The 15,810-nt window shown below is 63.1% G+C and overlaps 2 protein-coding genes across 4 annotated transcripts in view; both read right to left on the bottom strand.

The window, feature by feature from the left end:
* The window catches only part of GNG7 (G protein subunit gamma 7), a 63,014-nt gene extending 54,460 nt beyond the window's left edge, over positions 1-8,554 (bottom strand). The window contains exon 1 of one of the 3 annotated variants that reach the window (XR_011805299.1): positions 5,415-5,728. The gene's annotated coding sequence lies outside the window, so the exon portion shown is untranslated. Of the gene's footprint in view, positions 1-5,111; positions 5,324-5,414; positions 5,729-8,532 lie in introns of those variants that run through there. The other 2 variants (XM_038169003.2, XM_072029351.1) reach the window with 2 other exon arrangements.
* A 2,682-nt stretch (positions 8,555-11,236) lies between these two features.
* DIRAS1 (DIRAS family GTPase 1) lies at positions 11,237-14,946 on the bottom strand. Its single transcript, XM_027472491.3, has 2 exons — positions 14,640-14,946; positions 11,237-12,885 (listed from the first exon to the last, which is right to left on the bottom strand). The coding sequence occupies exon 2, from the start codon at positions 12,859-12,861 to the stop codon at positions 12,265-12,267; it is 597 nt and encodes a 198-aa protein (XP_027328292.1). The 5' UTR covers positions 12,862-12,885; positions 14,640-14,946; the 3' UTR covers positions 11,237-12,264.
* Between the last annotated feature and the right edge of the window lie 864 nt (positions 14,947-15,810).

Raw genomic sequence — 15,810 nt, 5'->3', positions numbered from 1 at the left:
CGCAAACCTCGTAAGATCAGAGCAGCAGCCACTATCGGTAGAAACCTGAAAAAGCTTCAAATGGCACCAAAAGCCCACTCCTAGCGAGAGCTGCTCCAGCGCCGCACAGCCAAGGAAGCAAACTGATATTTATACAAATGGATTAGAGCTGACTCGTCCATAAATCACAGATTTATGATTCATGCAAAGAAATCAGCAAATTCGCATTCACGGACAGGGACTTGCCAGCTCTCGGTGCGCAGGTGAGAGAGGTCACAAATTTATGAGCTCTCACTTACGAGTCCATCCCTCTCCAGCACATTTACACAGCTCGTGAAACCTTGAGGAGAGCACTTGTAGACAGGTCTGCCAGTGAGCGTTTGGCTCCCTGGATCCTTTACAATGCTCATTTCCTCCGGTCGAACAGAAACGCATGCGGGTGGCAGGGACAAGCATTAGATCATGCAACAGGTTCACCTGCTCCTTAACCTTCTCCTCCAGGAAGAAGCTCTGGAATAAAAGCTTAAATTAGGATGCTACACTACACACTGCGGCGCTGGAAGGGAGGTGCAAGAATCGAGAGCAGGAGCACTGTCAGCTCGCATTACCCTCTGGTTTTCCTAGACAAAATTAAACAGTGGTAGTGAAAATGGCTTTTTACCTCAATATTCTCACTGAAGCTTGGTCTGCGGGCCACAGGACAAAGTGCCCACCACGTGAAAACGTAAAACACCAAGTTTTAGGAACTCTGCAATTTACTCAGTGCTACCAGTATTTGGAAGAGGAAACACTCCTGGTCAGGCACAACCTTCCAGCAAGCTGATGCATCAGCAAAAAATTAAGAACTAAGGGTGGCGTGGGCAAAAGTCTCTCAAATGTTCCAGGACTACACGGTAGTGTCCGAGCCCACCCTCGTTCCCACCCCACAGTTACATCCTGTTTTTTTTATCAGCACGAGGCTGCAGGTTGTGCCCTCGTTTCTTGGTTTGAAGGAACGGGAATTTACATCTTCACACCAAGCACTGCCAGCAAGCAGCCAGCAAGATTGAAACGGAGCCAGCACACAGGTTAGGCTCCCTCTCACAGTAATTAAAAAAAGCACTATATTTGATTAACTTTTACCTTGTATGCACTTAAAAAAATTCCAGCAGCGTTTGGGTAACTGCTCAGGAGGCGGCCACGTTGCTCTGCCCGGCGGTCCCAAACCTGGCCCGTGGGGCACGGGGTTAGCAGGGTACGATCAGTCCCGCAGGAATTTGAACCCGTATTTACCCCATATCACAGCAGCATGTGCACGGGGAGAGTGCAGGAGGAAGGCTTCACTTACACAGCCAACAACAGCCTCAAGATTGACACGATTAAATCAAGGAGCAAGGGTTAAGTGCACGAGGCCAGCAGCTCGAGCAAGTCCTCAGGAGCTCAGCTGCTGTGCCGGAGACCCCTCAGCTTCTCGAGGTGCCTCCACATGTGGACTTTGGCCCCAAAACACCTCGTGGGTGCCTGGCAGGACCCGCGTGGCGCTGAACCTTTGAGCCACCAGCCCCAGCAGCCCCTCAGTGCACCGGGAGCCCTTGACAAACTCCCTACACCATCAGCAGCTTCGTTAAACCCCGGCTGAGATTTCCTGCCCCTCTTCCTGCCCACCCTGGGGACACTCACATCTTCCCACCACTGCCACAGCTTCCCTTTCCCTCCCCAAACCCGGGAGCAGCAACTCGGGAGCAGCCGGCTTGCAGATCGCAGCGGTAAGCGCGAGCAGGGCTTCGCCTGCAGCCAGATCGTGTTTCACCTCCCGAATAACAGCAGATACCCGGCTATCCAAACAAGCTCTCCCAGCTGTTATTTACTGAAGAGAGTAGGAAGTGGTTACTCTCTCGAGCTGCAGCTAAACCACAGCAACTTTTAATTTTTTTTCTCCTTACTGCAGCGACGAAGGGAGCGCAGGAACGGAGCGCACAAAAGAGATGCGCACAATACATCTCCTCTGTTGGTTGACAACCCTCTGCTATTTCGGGAATGCTCATCCGCAGGTGGAATTGGATTTGTGCTCCCATGACTGACAACACAACTCACTCGACTCCGCTCCATCCTGGCCTATGGCAGCTGCTGCTATTTTGAGCACCGTGCCGTTCCAGCGCTGCCGCACGGCATTAATCCAAAGGCGAGAATGTTTCCCTAACACGGGGTTTTTCACGTTTTTAAAAGAAATCATGGGGTTTCAAGAACTTTCACAAGAGAGGCGAAGAACCCTCTCCAGCAAAGCCAGGCTCTACCTGCACGAACGGGATTTTGGAAGCAAACCCTGGTGCTGCTGAGACCATCACCACGAAATGAGCCGCAGCCCTGCAGCCTGCTGGAACGGGCTGAGCACCCCGAGCTGCACCAACACCAAGGTCCTTCGGGAGCCAGCAGGAAAGCTTGCTCTGTCCCCTCCGTCCTGACAAGGGCCTTGCCTTCTGGCAGCAGGCTGATAACGGAGTCCTTCAGAAGGCACCGCCGCAGCCAGCCTGTGCTGGACCTGTCCCCAGAAGCATCCGTGAATGAAGAAGGCAGAAAAACATGATGCAACACCGAGCGGATAACACACTCTAAAAAAAAAAAATATCACATCTAGCACGTGTTTTTTCCACGCACGGGCACCACAAACGTTTTTCACAAACATGCACCAAAAGAGCAGCCTCTCCTTGAAGGCTCCAGAAATGGGCGAGCTAATTGCTCCTTAGGAGCCTCTACAAAGTGTCAACCCGGATCCCTAGAAAGGAAAGCTGAGGGTGGGATAATAAGGCGAAGAATGTTAACCACCTAATTAGTAAGCAGAGGAAGAAGAGCTCTGCCACCCGTCAGAGGTGCTGACTTTTCCGAGCCTGCTGCTGACCCGTGTGAGCACCCCAGCTCAGCCAGCAGCCCCGATCTCAGCCGTTCACCCCCAGGTCCATACCCGTGGGCTGCTGCGAGCCCAAAAACCTGCCCAGCTCCGCACCCAAAATCAGCCCAGCTCCCCCCCCTGAGCGAGCAGCACCAGCACTGCAATTAAACCACGAAAGCTGCCCCGGGTGAGCCATTGTTTCAGCCTCCAGAAGCTCGTGTCTTGAACGCTGCCTGCGAGGAACAATGCCCGGACAAATTACATTCTGCTCAAGTAGCCACCAGCTGCAGCTCGTGCGCGCACCATTTTTTAACTAATATTCTGGAGCGAGCCCTTCCTTGTCCTCCAGAAGCTGAATTGCCTGTGCCCCACGGGGCTGTTAGAAAATAATTACTTCTCTAAACCCACGGGCTACTCTCCCAAAGTAGGTGTGCCCCATGACTAACGGCTGGCAACCAACCAGTTCCATCGGCATTGGTATGCCGCGAGCACAGAGCCGCCGCTGCCACTCGCCACAGCTCCTGCTCTATCTGGACTAACAAATGTGAAATCCTTTCCTCACCCCAGCGTCCTCGCATCATGCTGCACGCAGCTCTGTGGACGCCTTGATGAAGCCTGTCTGCGATTTATCACAAGCCCTAATAGATCCGTCTTTACAGCAAATTCTCCAATTCTCGACTAGTTTCTACGAGGGATGTAAAGACGCGTATTTGAGTGCTGACAAACGAATTTGGCATCGCACCTCGGCAGCATAAATCGGCAGAAAGCTGCTCTGGTTGCTCTCCCCGGGAGGAAATTCGCAGCAGGTTCCTAAGCACGGCCCTGCCCCAAGCTCGGCACCGCCGGTCGGAGCCTGCAGAGCACAGGGCTAAAAATGGGTGAGAAAGACACGATGAGATGGTGGTGTCCCCCCGAGTACCTCTTAGAGAGGTCTTACAGTGCCAATCCTAACCAGCCTTCATTCCACCTGTACCAAAATCAACTTTTCTTTACCTTAAATCATGGCACAGAGCAGCAACGAATCCCCCCCTACCTGCAGCCCCCCCTCACCTCACCACGGCAGCAGCAAGAGCCCGCGGTGAGCTGGGCAGCGTCCTCTCAGCTCACACACTGCGACTTCTTCACCAGCAAAACCCAACCAAACCAGCTGGGAAGCCCTCAGCCACATAAAAGCGGGGTTTAAAGCCCATCAGCACAGATTCCCAGTCTTGTGGTTTCCCCTCCAAACCCCAGTCCCGGCCGTCCAGGACTCCACCTGCTCTCGGCTGCTGGACACTGGCTGGTTTCTTCCAATCCTTCCCTGCTTTTCAAACCAGCACCTCCAAAAAAAAGAATAATCCACTTTTTTTTCCTATTTCTAATAGAAAATATGCCCAGTTCCACTTCCACCTGCCAGCTTCAGCAGGTGCCTCACACAAGCTCATTTCCTATCCCACCCGATGACCGGCACCACTTTAGTTTTGAGGCTCAGGATCCGCTTCTACGATCACAGTTACGGACACAATTCCACAACTAAGAGCACAACGGTCACATTTCCTGGCCTTAACTAGGGAATTTTCTTTAAAAAAAAAGGGAAAAGAGGCTCTCCGACAAGCCTGTGCTCCTCTTCTCGTAGAGAAGTCGCGTAGTAAGGCTGAATTCACAGCGCTGGCGTTTGGGAACGGTACCAGAGTTCATCGCGAGTAACCGAGCAGAGAAGCTGCGCGACGTCACGGTTTGAGCATAAACACTGATCCTCTGCCAGCAAACAAAGAAGTTACCCTGAGACTGGAGGAAATGAGAATAACCATGACTACAGCAGGAATAAGCTCCTACGAGCAGTTTCTGTAGCTCGTCTACCGGGCAGCCCCGCCGGAGTTTCGGAGCCGCAGCAGCACAAGCTGAGGACGAGCAGAAAAGGGTTAAAACACCAGAAAAACAGCACAAGGACTCGCCGCGAGAGCAGACGAGGCAGAAATGGACAAAAAGCCTTCGGGGCTCGCAAAAGCAAACACCCAACGATTCTATACGTTTAAAAATAGATTTTGTTCTTCCGAAGGGGGGCAAGGCGGAGAAGGGAGGCTCTGGACCATCCACGCGTCCCCCCCCCTCCGCCTCCATCCTCCCAGCAGCGCAGAGCCCACCGCCAGCGCTGGCCCCAGGCCAGGGCCAGCTCTGATCCCCGCTCGCCCTTTTGGGATGTTTTTAAAAATCCCTCTCAGGCAGCCCTTTCCCCAGCCTTCCTCCCTTTTTCTGCAGGGTGAGGGCAGAACAAAGCGGGAGTTACCGCGGCTCCTCGGCTTTCGCAGCTTCTCAGCAGTCCAGCAGCGAGGGCAATCTCTAGCTGCAGATTCAGAGATCCAGAGGTGCTTTCTGATTACGCAGGCTACAACTTTTTTTCTAGTCTGTTAGCAGGAATGAGGAAAAACACGCAATAAATTATGAAAAAGCATAATCCTTAACTAAATTTCCTGTTTTGTGTCTCAGCAGAGCAGCGTGCCTGAATTTCCTCCTTTTTTCTTTTTTTTTTTTTGGTGAGGTCGCAGCCAATCCCTACCCACCCACTTCAGAAAACGTAATCCAAAACTACCGGAGATTTCTGACACGGCTGAGTTTGAAGAATCGCCCGAACTCGCGGCTCCTTCCCTGCCGAAATCCAGCTCCAAAACCCCAAAAACGGGGATTAAAGCAAAAATCTGCTCCCACCACGTGCGCTGACCACCGCCAGCACCGAGAACTGCCTGGTGGCTCGCCTCCTTCAGCCAAATCTGTTGTGGTGCCCGGCCTCAGCTCCAATTAGCCCAGGGTTTTTTTTGGTGGCCAGCCTCAGCTCCAACGAGCCCGGGGTTTTTCGGGTGTTTTGCAGAGCAGCGAGGCTTGCCGGGAGGCTGCACCCCGAGCCAGCAGGCGCAGCTTTCACTTTCACAAGGAGCCTTCGAAACGAAAACACGGCTGCGTTGCACAATGCCCCGCTTGTTCGGGGCCTTTCAATAAAGGGCCTTGTAGCGGGACGAGCAGATGATGAGAGGGGACGCGGAGATGGCAGCAGCAAGATCTGCACCGAGCGATGGGGCAGAGCCACCCGAAACGAGCTGCTTACACCAGGCCACCAGAGCCTGGCACCCAAAAGCAAGCTCCAGCCCGCCTGCAAGCTCCAGCCATTCATTTCTAAACACACACTGAGCAGGTAAACGTAAAACACTGATTTTTTTTTTTTTTTAAGAAGTCTACCCCTGTTTTTTGCTGGTTTGTCCTTATGGCACCGTGGCCAAGCCAAGCCGCGGCAGGGAATTGCATTTACGTTGTCCTTTAGTTTTGTTCCCTTCCCATTTTGGTTTCTCCTGGTGTTCTGCAAACCCGTAACGAGGAACGGGAACACGTCCCACCAGCCCCCCTGCCCTCCGAGTCCTCGTCAAGGTGGGGAGCGCAGCGCTGGAGGCGTGGGGCAGGACCGTGATGGGCACCAGCGACCCCACACCAATATTTTATCTCCCCCTTTTTCTCTCGCTCTGCCCTCCCCACGCCAAAACCCCCCAAAACGACCGCAGACACCTCCCTGCTCTTTGCACAGCCACCCATTTGGGGTGCCGAGCACCGACGTGGCCGTCCTTTTGGCCAACCTCCTGCCGAGCAGCACCAAAATTCGGGTGATTTCTGAGCCGTGAGCGCAGGACGACCGACCCAAAATCCTCCTTCGGACACGAGCCCCATCACCGAAGGGACAAGGAGGCGCTTTGGAAACGACGGCTCGAGCTCTGCCCTTCGCCAAGGAGCCAAAAAAAAATTCCCCCTTGGCACCAGCGAGCGACCGAGCAGCGATTCCCAGCACCCAGGGGTTAGGGGCAGCCGGCGGGGCAGGAGCAGGGGGTGCAGGAGGAGGAGGAGGAGGGTGCCCACCTCCCCTCCCCTCCCCTCCCCTCCGTTATCTCCGGCGGGCAGATAAGGAAACGAGGCAGGAAGGCACAAGCCGGGCCGGCCGCAGGGGAAGCGTGAGAGCGGGGAACAAACCTCCGAGCCCTGAGTCACCGGCCCCAGCCCCGGCCCCGTGCCCGCCGGGATGACGCCTCCCCGGGGCAGGACCCCGGTGTCCGGGCGCACCGATTGCCTCCAGCAGCGCGGGGTCAGGGCTAAAACGGGAGGAAAATTGGTGGCCCCGTGTCAGGGCACCTCCTGTGCCAGCCCCCAAACCCCCCGGCAGCCCCCCCGGCAGCACCAAGGGTGGCAGAAGGACCCCCCCCAGATGACGGGCCCTATTTCAACACCTCAATCCGGATTTTTGGGGGCGTTTTCCCCCAGGATGGCTGGAACCAGCAGACGACAAACCCAATCCCTGAGGTCCCGGGGGCTTGTTTTAGGGCCACGCATCACCCAAGCTCGGACACCCCCGTGGGATGAAGGCCTTGCCCCGGCCCTACACACCCCATAGGGGAGCAGCTCGTTAGGGAAACCCAATAATTACCTAAAAGGCCTCGGATTTACCCCCGGGGCTCGGGCTGCAGATCGGGTTACCCGCTGCTGCTGCGGCGCACCGCAGGTCGGCTCGCCCGCCGGGAGCACGGCCACAAAAAGCCCCAAACTCTGCCGGTTTTCCCCCAAAAAAACACACGAAATGTGACCCAGCACCCTAAACCCCACAACTTTCCCCCCTCCTTTACAAGCAGAGGGTGAGGAGCCCCAGCGCCCTGTGATCCTTTGTGCTCAGGGGGGGCCGGGGACACATTTGGGGGCACCCCAGTGGGGGCACCCCATGGCCCTGCTGCTGGGGGGGGGCTGTAGGGGTCCAGACCCTGCTCCTGGGGGGGGCACCTGCAGCTCGTTTGTGCTGATTAGTAATTATGGGGGGGGGGGCAGAGGGGTTCCTGCCTTTGTGTGCAGTCACCCCCTCCCTTTGGGGGTCTCACAGCACAACGCCCCCCAGGCACTGACCCCCCCCCTGCCCCCCCCTCCCACCAGACCCCCCCCCCAGCCACTGGGACCCCCCCCAGCTTTCTGCCCCGACCCCCTGCACCCCCCAACTCCCCCATCTGTGACCCCACCAGGGGGCATCGCCCCCCCCAGCCTCCCCCCAGCCCCCGCGGGGGGGTTCTGGGGCTGTGCCCCGCCTGCCCCCCCCCCCCCCAAACAGCGGGTCCCAAACCCCCCCGTGGGTTCCAACCACCCCCCGCACCCCCCTTCCAGCCCCCCCCCTCGCCCCTTCCCAAACACCCTGAGACCCCAGCACGGCCCCCCCGCCCCAAAAGCCCCCCTACACCCCCCCCACACCCCTTAATGACCCCCCCATCACCCCCCCACCCCAGCCCCCCTCCCCCAGCCCCTCCCCCCTCCCTCAACCTCCAGCACCCCCAGGCCCCCCCCACCCCCCCAGACCTCCCCTAACCCCCAACCCCACCCCCCCCACCCCCCCCAGAGCCCCCCCCATGCCCCCCAAGCCCCCCCCAGACCCCCCAGCGCCCCCCCCAAGCCCCCCAACCACCCCTTTAACCCCCTAACCCCCCCCTTTTTACCTCCCCACCCCCCCCTTTATCCCCCCCCCTCCCTCCCCAACCCCCCCACGACCCCTCCCCATCCCCCCCCTAGACCCCCCCACTCCCCCCCCCCCCCTTTCCACCGTGCCCTCAGCCCGGGGGCTCCACCAGGCCGCGGCCTGCACCGGACCCCCCCCAAACCCCCCCCCTTTGCCCAGTTTCCCCCCCCCCCAATCTCCTCACCGGTCCCGGGGGGGGGGGGGGGGGCTCCGAACCGTGGTGGGGGGGGGGCACCGGGAATTTTGGGGGGGGGGGGGAGGCGCCGCCGCCGCCGCCGGAGCCAGCAGCCGCTGCCGCGCAACGCAGCTTGCTGGGCGGCCCCGCCGGGCGCGGGCAGGGCGGGGGGCGCCCGGCCACGCCCCCCCCGCTGACGGGCAGCGCCGCCAGCCAATGGGAGAGCCGGGAATGGGGCGCGCGGGGAGGAGGGGGCGGGGCGAGGGGCAGGCAGCAGGTTAGGGTGAGGCGGCGGCGCGGGGAAGGGAGGGGGAGGGAGGGAGAGGGGAGGGGGGATGGGGAGCGGCGGGGCGGGCAGCCAATGGGAGAGCGGGGCGGGGAAAATGGGCGGGGTTATGTAAATGAGGTGATTAATATTAATGAGGGGGAGCGGGGGGGCGGCAGCGGAGCCGGGTGTCCCCAAATCCTGGGGGTGACCCCCAAAATCCTGATATTTCCCCCCAATTCGTGATATTTCCCCCCAAATCCCAATGTCCCCCCACGATCCCAGTGCTGCCCCCCCCCAAAATCCCAGTTCTGGACCCCCAAAATCCCAGTCCTGACCCCCCCAACCCCAGTCCTGACCCCCAAAATCCCAGTCCTGACCCCCCAAAATCCCAGTGGCCCCCCTAAATCCCAGTGCCCTCCCCCCAAAACCCCATTGCTGCCCCCCAAAATCCTGGCTCTGCCCCCCAAATCCCAGTGTCCCCCCCCAGATCCCATTGCTGCCCCCCCAGATCCCAGTCCTGCCCCTGGTCCCAGTCATTCTGCCCCCAAAATTCCAGTGCTGCCCCCCAAAATCAGAGTGTCCCTCCCCCGATCCCATTGCTGCCCCCACAAATCCCAGTCCTGACCCCCAAAATCCCCCAAAATCCCCATACTGCCCCCCCGATCCCAGTGATGCTCCCCCCAAAATCCCAGTGCGCCCCCCCTAAATCCCAGTGCCCTCCCCCCAAAACCCCAGTGCTGCCCCCCAAGTCCCAGTGTCCCCCCCCCCAGATCCCCAGCAGCCGCCCCCAGCCCCCATCCAGCCTCCCCCCAACCCCCCCCCAGGGTTTTACAGCAGGGGGGGGGACACGGGGAAAATCCCAGCGGGTGAATCAGCTGCAGGCGGCAGTCACGGGGTGCAAGAAACCCCAATGACCCCCCCAGCGACCCCCCCACGGTGCCCTGAATCAGGGCTTTGGGGCCCTGGGGGCGCACGGGGATGGGGGGTCGCATCCTTGGGGTGCACCAGTATGCACCAGTATGCACCAGTATGCACCAGTATGCCTCCATCCTGAGCGCAGAAGCAGTCGTGTGGCCGCTGGGGTTTGGGCTGCGGAGCTGTAATCCCGTTAGCGGGCTGGAGGCCGATTCCCCTAATCCCATTTGCGCCCATATGGCTCCAGCCACACACTGGGGGGGGGGGGGGGGACACGGGGCCCCGCTGTGACCCCCGCCCCGGAGCTCTTCGTGGGTTTCAAAACCAAATTTATTTTTGGCTGCTCATGGATCGGGGGTCAAGGGACTGTGGCACCCCCAATCCTGCCCGGTTTGACCCCAAATCGCCTTTTGTCCCCGTTGTTTTGCCCCGGGGGTGCTGAGAGCTGGCGCAAGGCCATGGGCAGGGAGGGGGGCGCACGGTGCCGTGCCCCCGCTCCCCGAGCCCGTTTCCATCCCCGCACGGGGTTTTGGTGTCAGAAGAGGAAGAATTGAGCCACAATGGGGTGGGGGGTGGGGGGCTGGTCCGGGCCCCTCTTTCTGCTTCCTTTTGGGGATGGAAACGGAACCGGGGGGGGGGGTGGGGGGAGAGGCTGGCACGGGGATGAGAGGCACGGGGACGGGGGCAGGGGGGGGACTTCCCCATTTTGTCCCCAGGCTGACAACGCGGCAGAGCATCTGCAGGTTCCGGGTGTGTTTGGGGATTTTTTTGACCCCCCCATAAATATCCGTGAGCCTTCCAGCTGGGTCTGGACCTCTGCCACCCTGGGGGTCCCAATGGGTGGGGACCAGCCCCGGGTGTCCCCATGTCCTCACGTGCCCGTCCCGCTCACCTGCTGGGGACACGGGGATGGGAGAGGTTCCCATGGCTGGTGGCAGGGTGCTGTGACACCCATGGGTGCTGTGACACCCCCCGGGTGCTGTGCCTGTCCCCAGGGTGCTGTGACATCCCTATGGGGCCATGCCATCCCTATGGGGCCGTGCCACATCTATGGGGCCATGACATCCCTATGGGGCCACGACAACCCCATGGGGCCGTGCCACCCCCGTAGAGCCGTGCCCTTGCCGAGGCCCTTGCGTCCCCCCGGCCCCCCACCCGCACCCGCGTGCCCACGCGGCCGCAGCGCCGGGGGAGCGGATGGTTGCCATGGCAACTGGCATGATGATGATGATGATGATGATGATGATGACGCAGGCCCCGCGTTCCCACCCCCTCCCCTCCCTCCCCTCCCTTCCCTATGGGGCCGCCAGCCCGCGCCGGCAACGAGGGGTGGGGGGCACCCATTGGCGGCCCCCATGCGCGGGCACGCGGGTGCGCACGGCGAGCGCTCGTGCGCGCACACACACGCACACACACATCACACATCACACATCACACCCTAATCTCCCTTATTTCCCCCCCCCCAATGGCCCTGAGCCCCCCCCCCAATGGCCCTGAGCCCCCCCCCCAGGTCCGGCGTGGAGGCAGGAGCGTTTCTCATCTCTTTATTGAAGGAAGACTATTTCTAGAATAAAGGCTACATCGTCGCGGCACCTTGTCCCCTGGTCGCTCGGCTCGCCTCCGAAAACGCCGGGGGAGCGGGGAGGGGGTGCAGCACGAAGGGGGGGGGGCCGCCCTGCTCTTGGCACCCCCGTGGCGTGGGGGCTGCGCGGCCCCGGGGCAGGGGGAGTGGGGCCGGAGAGAGGGGCGAACCCCAAAAGGATTTGGGGGGGCTGCTGGCGGCACGGGGGCCCCGCTCCGGCTGGGGGGGGGAACAAGCTGGGGGGTCATAGGGCGGGGGGGGCAGCGGATGGGGGGTGCTGGGGATTTGGGGGGGGGCTCTGCAGGAGCAGGGGGGACCCCGACCGCATTCACGGCTGGTGGGGGTGCTGGGGGGGGGGCTCTGTCCGAGCTCGCCAGGATTGTGCTGGGTCAGGACCGCGGTCGGACCCGATGCTTTGTGCTTGGGCTGGCGGCTCCGGGCTGCTGGGGGGGGGGGCCCTGGGGATGGGAATGGGGCTGGGGGCTCTGCAGGCAGCGGGGCGCAGCTGGGGGGGGGCTCCTGCCCAGGGAAGAGCGCAGCACGGGGCACGGGGAGAGCTCGGGAGTGGTGTGACTGTCACCCGGGGGGTGACACCGCCACCCCCGCCTGGCGCCGTCCTTCCCATGCACAGGGCCCGAGGGGGGCTGGGGGGGGCCGGGACCCGCTCCGTGGCCCCGGGCTCTGCTCCCAGTGGGGTCCCCGCGCGTTGTCCCCGTCCCCGTGTCCCAGTGTCCGGTTGTGCTGCGGTGCGTGGACGCGTGCCCAGCCTCGTGTCCCCATCCATGTCCCCATGGGTCCATGCCCCAGCCCCACCATCGCCCCCCACCCCTGGGGCCGCCGACCTGCCACAGCCCCCCCCCAACACGGCCACGGGGAGGGCGAGGGGACGGCCCCGCTGCGATGCCACCGCTGTCCGGCCGTGGAGGAGGGGAGGGAGGGGACACCGGGAGGGGGGCGCGCGGGCCAGTCCGGGGCTCTACATGACGCTGCACTTCCCCTTGATTTTGTCTGTCCTCTTCTGCTTGCTGGAGCGCTTGCCGTCGATGGTGAGGCTGACGTTCCTCCTCTTCTCCAGGTTGAGCAGCTCCTGGAAGAGCTCCTTGACGTTGTAGTTCATCTTGGCCGAGGTCTCCATGAAGGCGCACTTCCACTCCTTGGCCACGGCCTCCCCCTCGCGGCTCTCCACCTCCCGCTGGGTCTCGTCGCACTTGTTGCCCACCAGCATGATGGGGATGCTCTCCACGCTGCCCTTGATCTGCACGATCTGCTGGTAGATGGGCTTCAGCTCCTCCAGGGACTGCTTGCTGGTGACGGAGAAGACCAGGATGAAGGCATGGCCCTTGGAGATGGAGAGGCGCTGCATGGCCGGGAACTGGTGGCTCCCCGTGGTGTCGGTGATCTGCAGGGTGCAGACGCTCTTGTCGCAGCTGATCACCTGGCGGTAGGTGTCCTCGATGGTGGGGATGTAGGTGTCCCGGAACGTCCCCTTGACGAAGCGCAGCACCAGCGAGCTCTTGCCCACGCCGCCGGCGCCGAACACCACCACCCGGTAGTCGTTGCTCTGCTCCGGCATCGTGCCGCGGAGAAGCTGCCGCCGCTGCAAGGAGAGGGCAGAGGGCGCGCGTCACGGTGCCAGTGGGGGGCTTCAGGATGGAAACCCCCAGCACCAGCCTGGGGGGGCAATAGGGACACCCCCAAAACCCTTGCGAGCCCCCTGCTCTGGTGGTGCTCTCATCCTGGATACAGCGAGGGGGGTCCTGGGCCCCCCCGGTGCCAAAACTCCCCCTGCCCTTGGGACGCCCTTGCCGGGCAGCGGGGCAGGATGGCACTGGCCCACCGGGGGTGCAGCAGCTCTGGCTATTTTTACCAGCCCCCCCGTGCCGCGGCCATATGGCCGAGCCGTGGCCACCGGCGCAGCAGCTGCGGCTGAGACTGACGGAGAGGAGGGGGGGGGGGTCACGGCGGGCACCCCCGGCAGCGGGAGCGGTGCCGTGGGGCAGCCCCCGGCCCAGCGAGGAGCCAGCGGTGCCCGCAGCCCCCCCGGCTCTGCCACGGCGCTGGATCTGCTGCGTAAGGAGGTGCCATTTCACGCACAGAGCTCGGCGCCTGCTGCGCTGCCCCGTGCCACCGCTCCCAGCCCGGGGACGGAGCGGGGCTGCAGGCACCGGGGGTTGGTGACATCGGGGGACGGTGACACACGGCCACGGGTGACACACGGCTGCAGGCTCGTGGCCTGCCGGGTCCCCACGGGGCGTCCCCGTGCGTGCAGGAGCATCTTGGCTCCCCCGGCAGAGCGTGATGGTTTGGAGAGGTTAATGCTGCCGTGGGGCTGCGTTTCCAAAGGAGCCATCCCAAAGGCACCTGGAGGGATGGGAACGGGCACCTGAGCAGGGCATCAGGGCACGGTTTGGGTTTGGATGGCTGGGTTTGGGGTCAGGTCTGTCCCGCTCCCATGGGGTGCCCCAGGTCTCTCAGCCCTGTGTGCATCCAGGGGACCCCACAGGCCCCAGCACATCCCCAGGCACCCGGGCACGCACGTGGCCAGGGCAGGAGCCCATCACCGTGGCCTTGGCACCAAGGAGCCCGTCCTGCTTTGGGTCCTGCAGCACGGGGCAGGAAAATGCCCCCACGGGCCCGGAGGCATCGTGGGCACACGGACACGGAGCAGAGGCCGTGGCTCAGCCGGTGCCTGGGGACGCCAGAGCTCAGGACCGAGTCCCACCTGCCCACAGCACGGCCAAAGATGCCCCCAGCCCCACTGCCACGGTGTGGGGCACCGGGGGGGGGCAGGATGGGGCCTCTGCAGCACCCAGGGGTGCTCCCGGGCCCCGTGGCATCGCCTGGCCCCCACCAGCCCCTCTCCCTGTGAACACAACACTGGGGATGGGGCCTGATCCTGCTGGGGCTCTGCACCCCCTGCACCCCCCCCACGCGTCCTCCAGCTCAGCGCCCCCCCCCCAGCGCCGGGGGAGACAAACAGAGGGTGGGGGGCTGGGGATGGGGGGGAGAGGAGCAGGATGGGGGGGTGGAGAGGGATGGGGATGGAGGGGAGAGGGATGGGGAGGGAGGGGGGGGGAAAGGGGAGGGAGGAGAGGAATAGGGATGGGGGGGAGAGGGCTGAGGATGGAGGGGAGAGGGACGGGGATGGAGGAGCAGCAGCAGCAGGAGGATGCTGGGGGGGCAGGATGGGGCTGGAGGATGGGGACAGGGACGGGAACGGGGGCAGGGACGGCTCCGGGTCCCCGCCCCGCTCCCGGCCGTGCCCTGCCCTTGCCGGGGACCCCCCCCCACGCCGCCCCCCGGCCCTTTCCCGGTCCCCCCGCGGGGCGCATTGCGGTGCCGCCGCCTCACCGTGTCCTGCCCGGGATCCGCCCTTGGCTGCGGGCTGCGCGGCGGCCTCAGCGCATGGCCCGGCCCGGCCCCGGTGCGCTCCCGGTGCGCTCCCGGTGCGCTCCCGGTGCGGCGGCTCCGGTTCGCCCGGCTCGGCTCGGCTCGGTTCGGTTCGGCCCGGGACGGCCCGGTCGGGTCCGGAGGGACCGGGAGCGGTGCGGTGGGGCCGGGGGGGGACTGTGCACGGCTGGGCTGGGCTCGGTTCGGTTCAGCACGGCTCGGTGCGGTGCGGTGCGGTGCGGCCGCCGCAGAGCCGAGCCCGCCCCGCCGCCGGCCCCGCCCGCCGCGCCCGCCCCGCCGGACCCCCGGGCTCAGCCCCGAGCAGAGCGGGACCGGGATGGGGGGACCGGGACCGGGACAGGGACAGGGAGGGGGACTGGGACTGGGATCGGGGCAGGGACAAGGATTGGGACAGGGGGGACAGGGATGGGGACAGGGGGACAGCTGGGGATGGGGGCGCACCGATAGGGATGGGGACAGGGGGACAGGGACACACGGACAGGGATGGGGACAGATGGATGGGGATGGGGACGGGGACACGCGGACAGATGGGGATGGGGACGTGCGGACAGGGATGGGACACACGGACACGGATGGGGACAGGGACAGACGGACAGGGATAGGGACAGATGGACAGAGAGGGATGGGGACGCACCGACAGGGTTGGGACGCACGGACAGGGGTGGGTACAGATGGACAAGGATGGGGACAGAGGGACAGGGATGGGACACAGACAGCTGGGGACGTGCGGACAGGGATGGGACACACGGACAGGGATGGGGACAGAGGGACACGGGGATGGACACGGACACACAGACAGGGACACCTGGACGGGGACAGGGGGACACCCAGGCACACACAGGGGGCTCTCAAAGCCCCCGGGGGCTGCAGGCCCCGCGTGGGGCCGGGGGCTGCCGGGTGGCACTGCCGGGCCTCGTGACTCCCCCTCCCTGACGAGCAGCAGCAATTAAAATCCGCAGCTTCTATTAATAGCTGCTGGAGGAGCAGCGTGGCCCCCACCACGGCACCCAGCGACACGCACCCCAATGTGAACCCCCCCCCAAAGGCCATGAGCCCCCATGAGGGGACACCGGCCTCGTCCTGGGGGGCCGCCAGCTGCAGCCCCCAGTCC

The sequence above is a fragment of the Anas platyrhynchos genome, chromosome 29 (genome assembly GCF_047663525.1).
Source record: "Anas platyrhynchos isolate ZD024472 breed Pekin duck chromosome 29, IASCAAS_PekinDuck_T2T, whole genome shotgun sequence".
NCBI lineage: Eukaryota > Metazoa > Chordata > Aves > Anseriformes > Anatidae > Anas > Anas platyrhynchos.
The sequence above is the reverse complement of the archived record's forward strand: the minus strand, read 5'-3'. Positions and strand labels throughout refer to the sequence as shown.

Coding starts and splice junctions, on each gene's coding strand:
- DIRAS1 (XM_027472491.3), bottom strand. CDS start 12,861: ATGCCGGAGCAGAGCAACGACTACCGGGTGGTGGTGTTCGGCGCCGGC.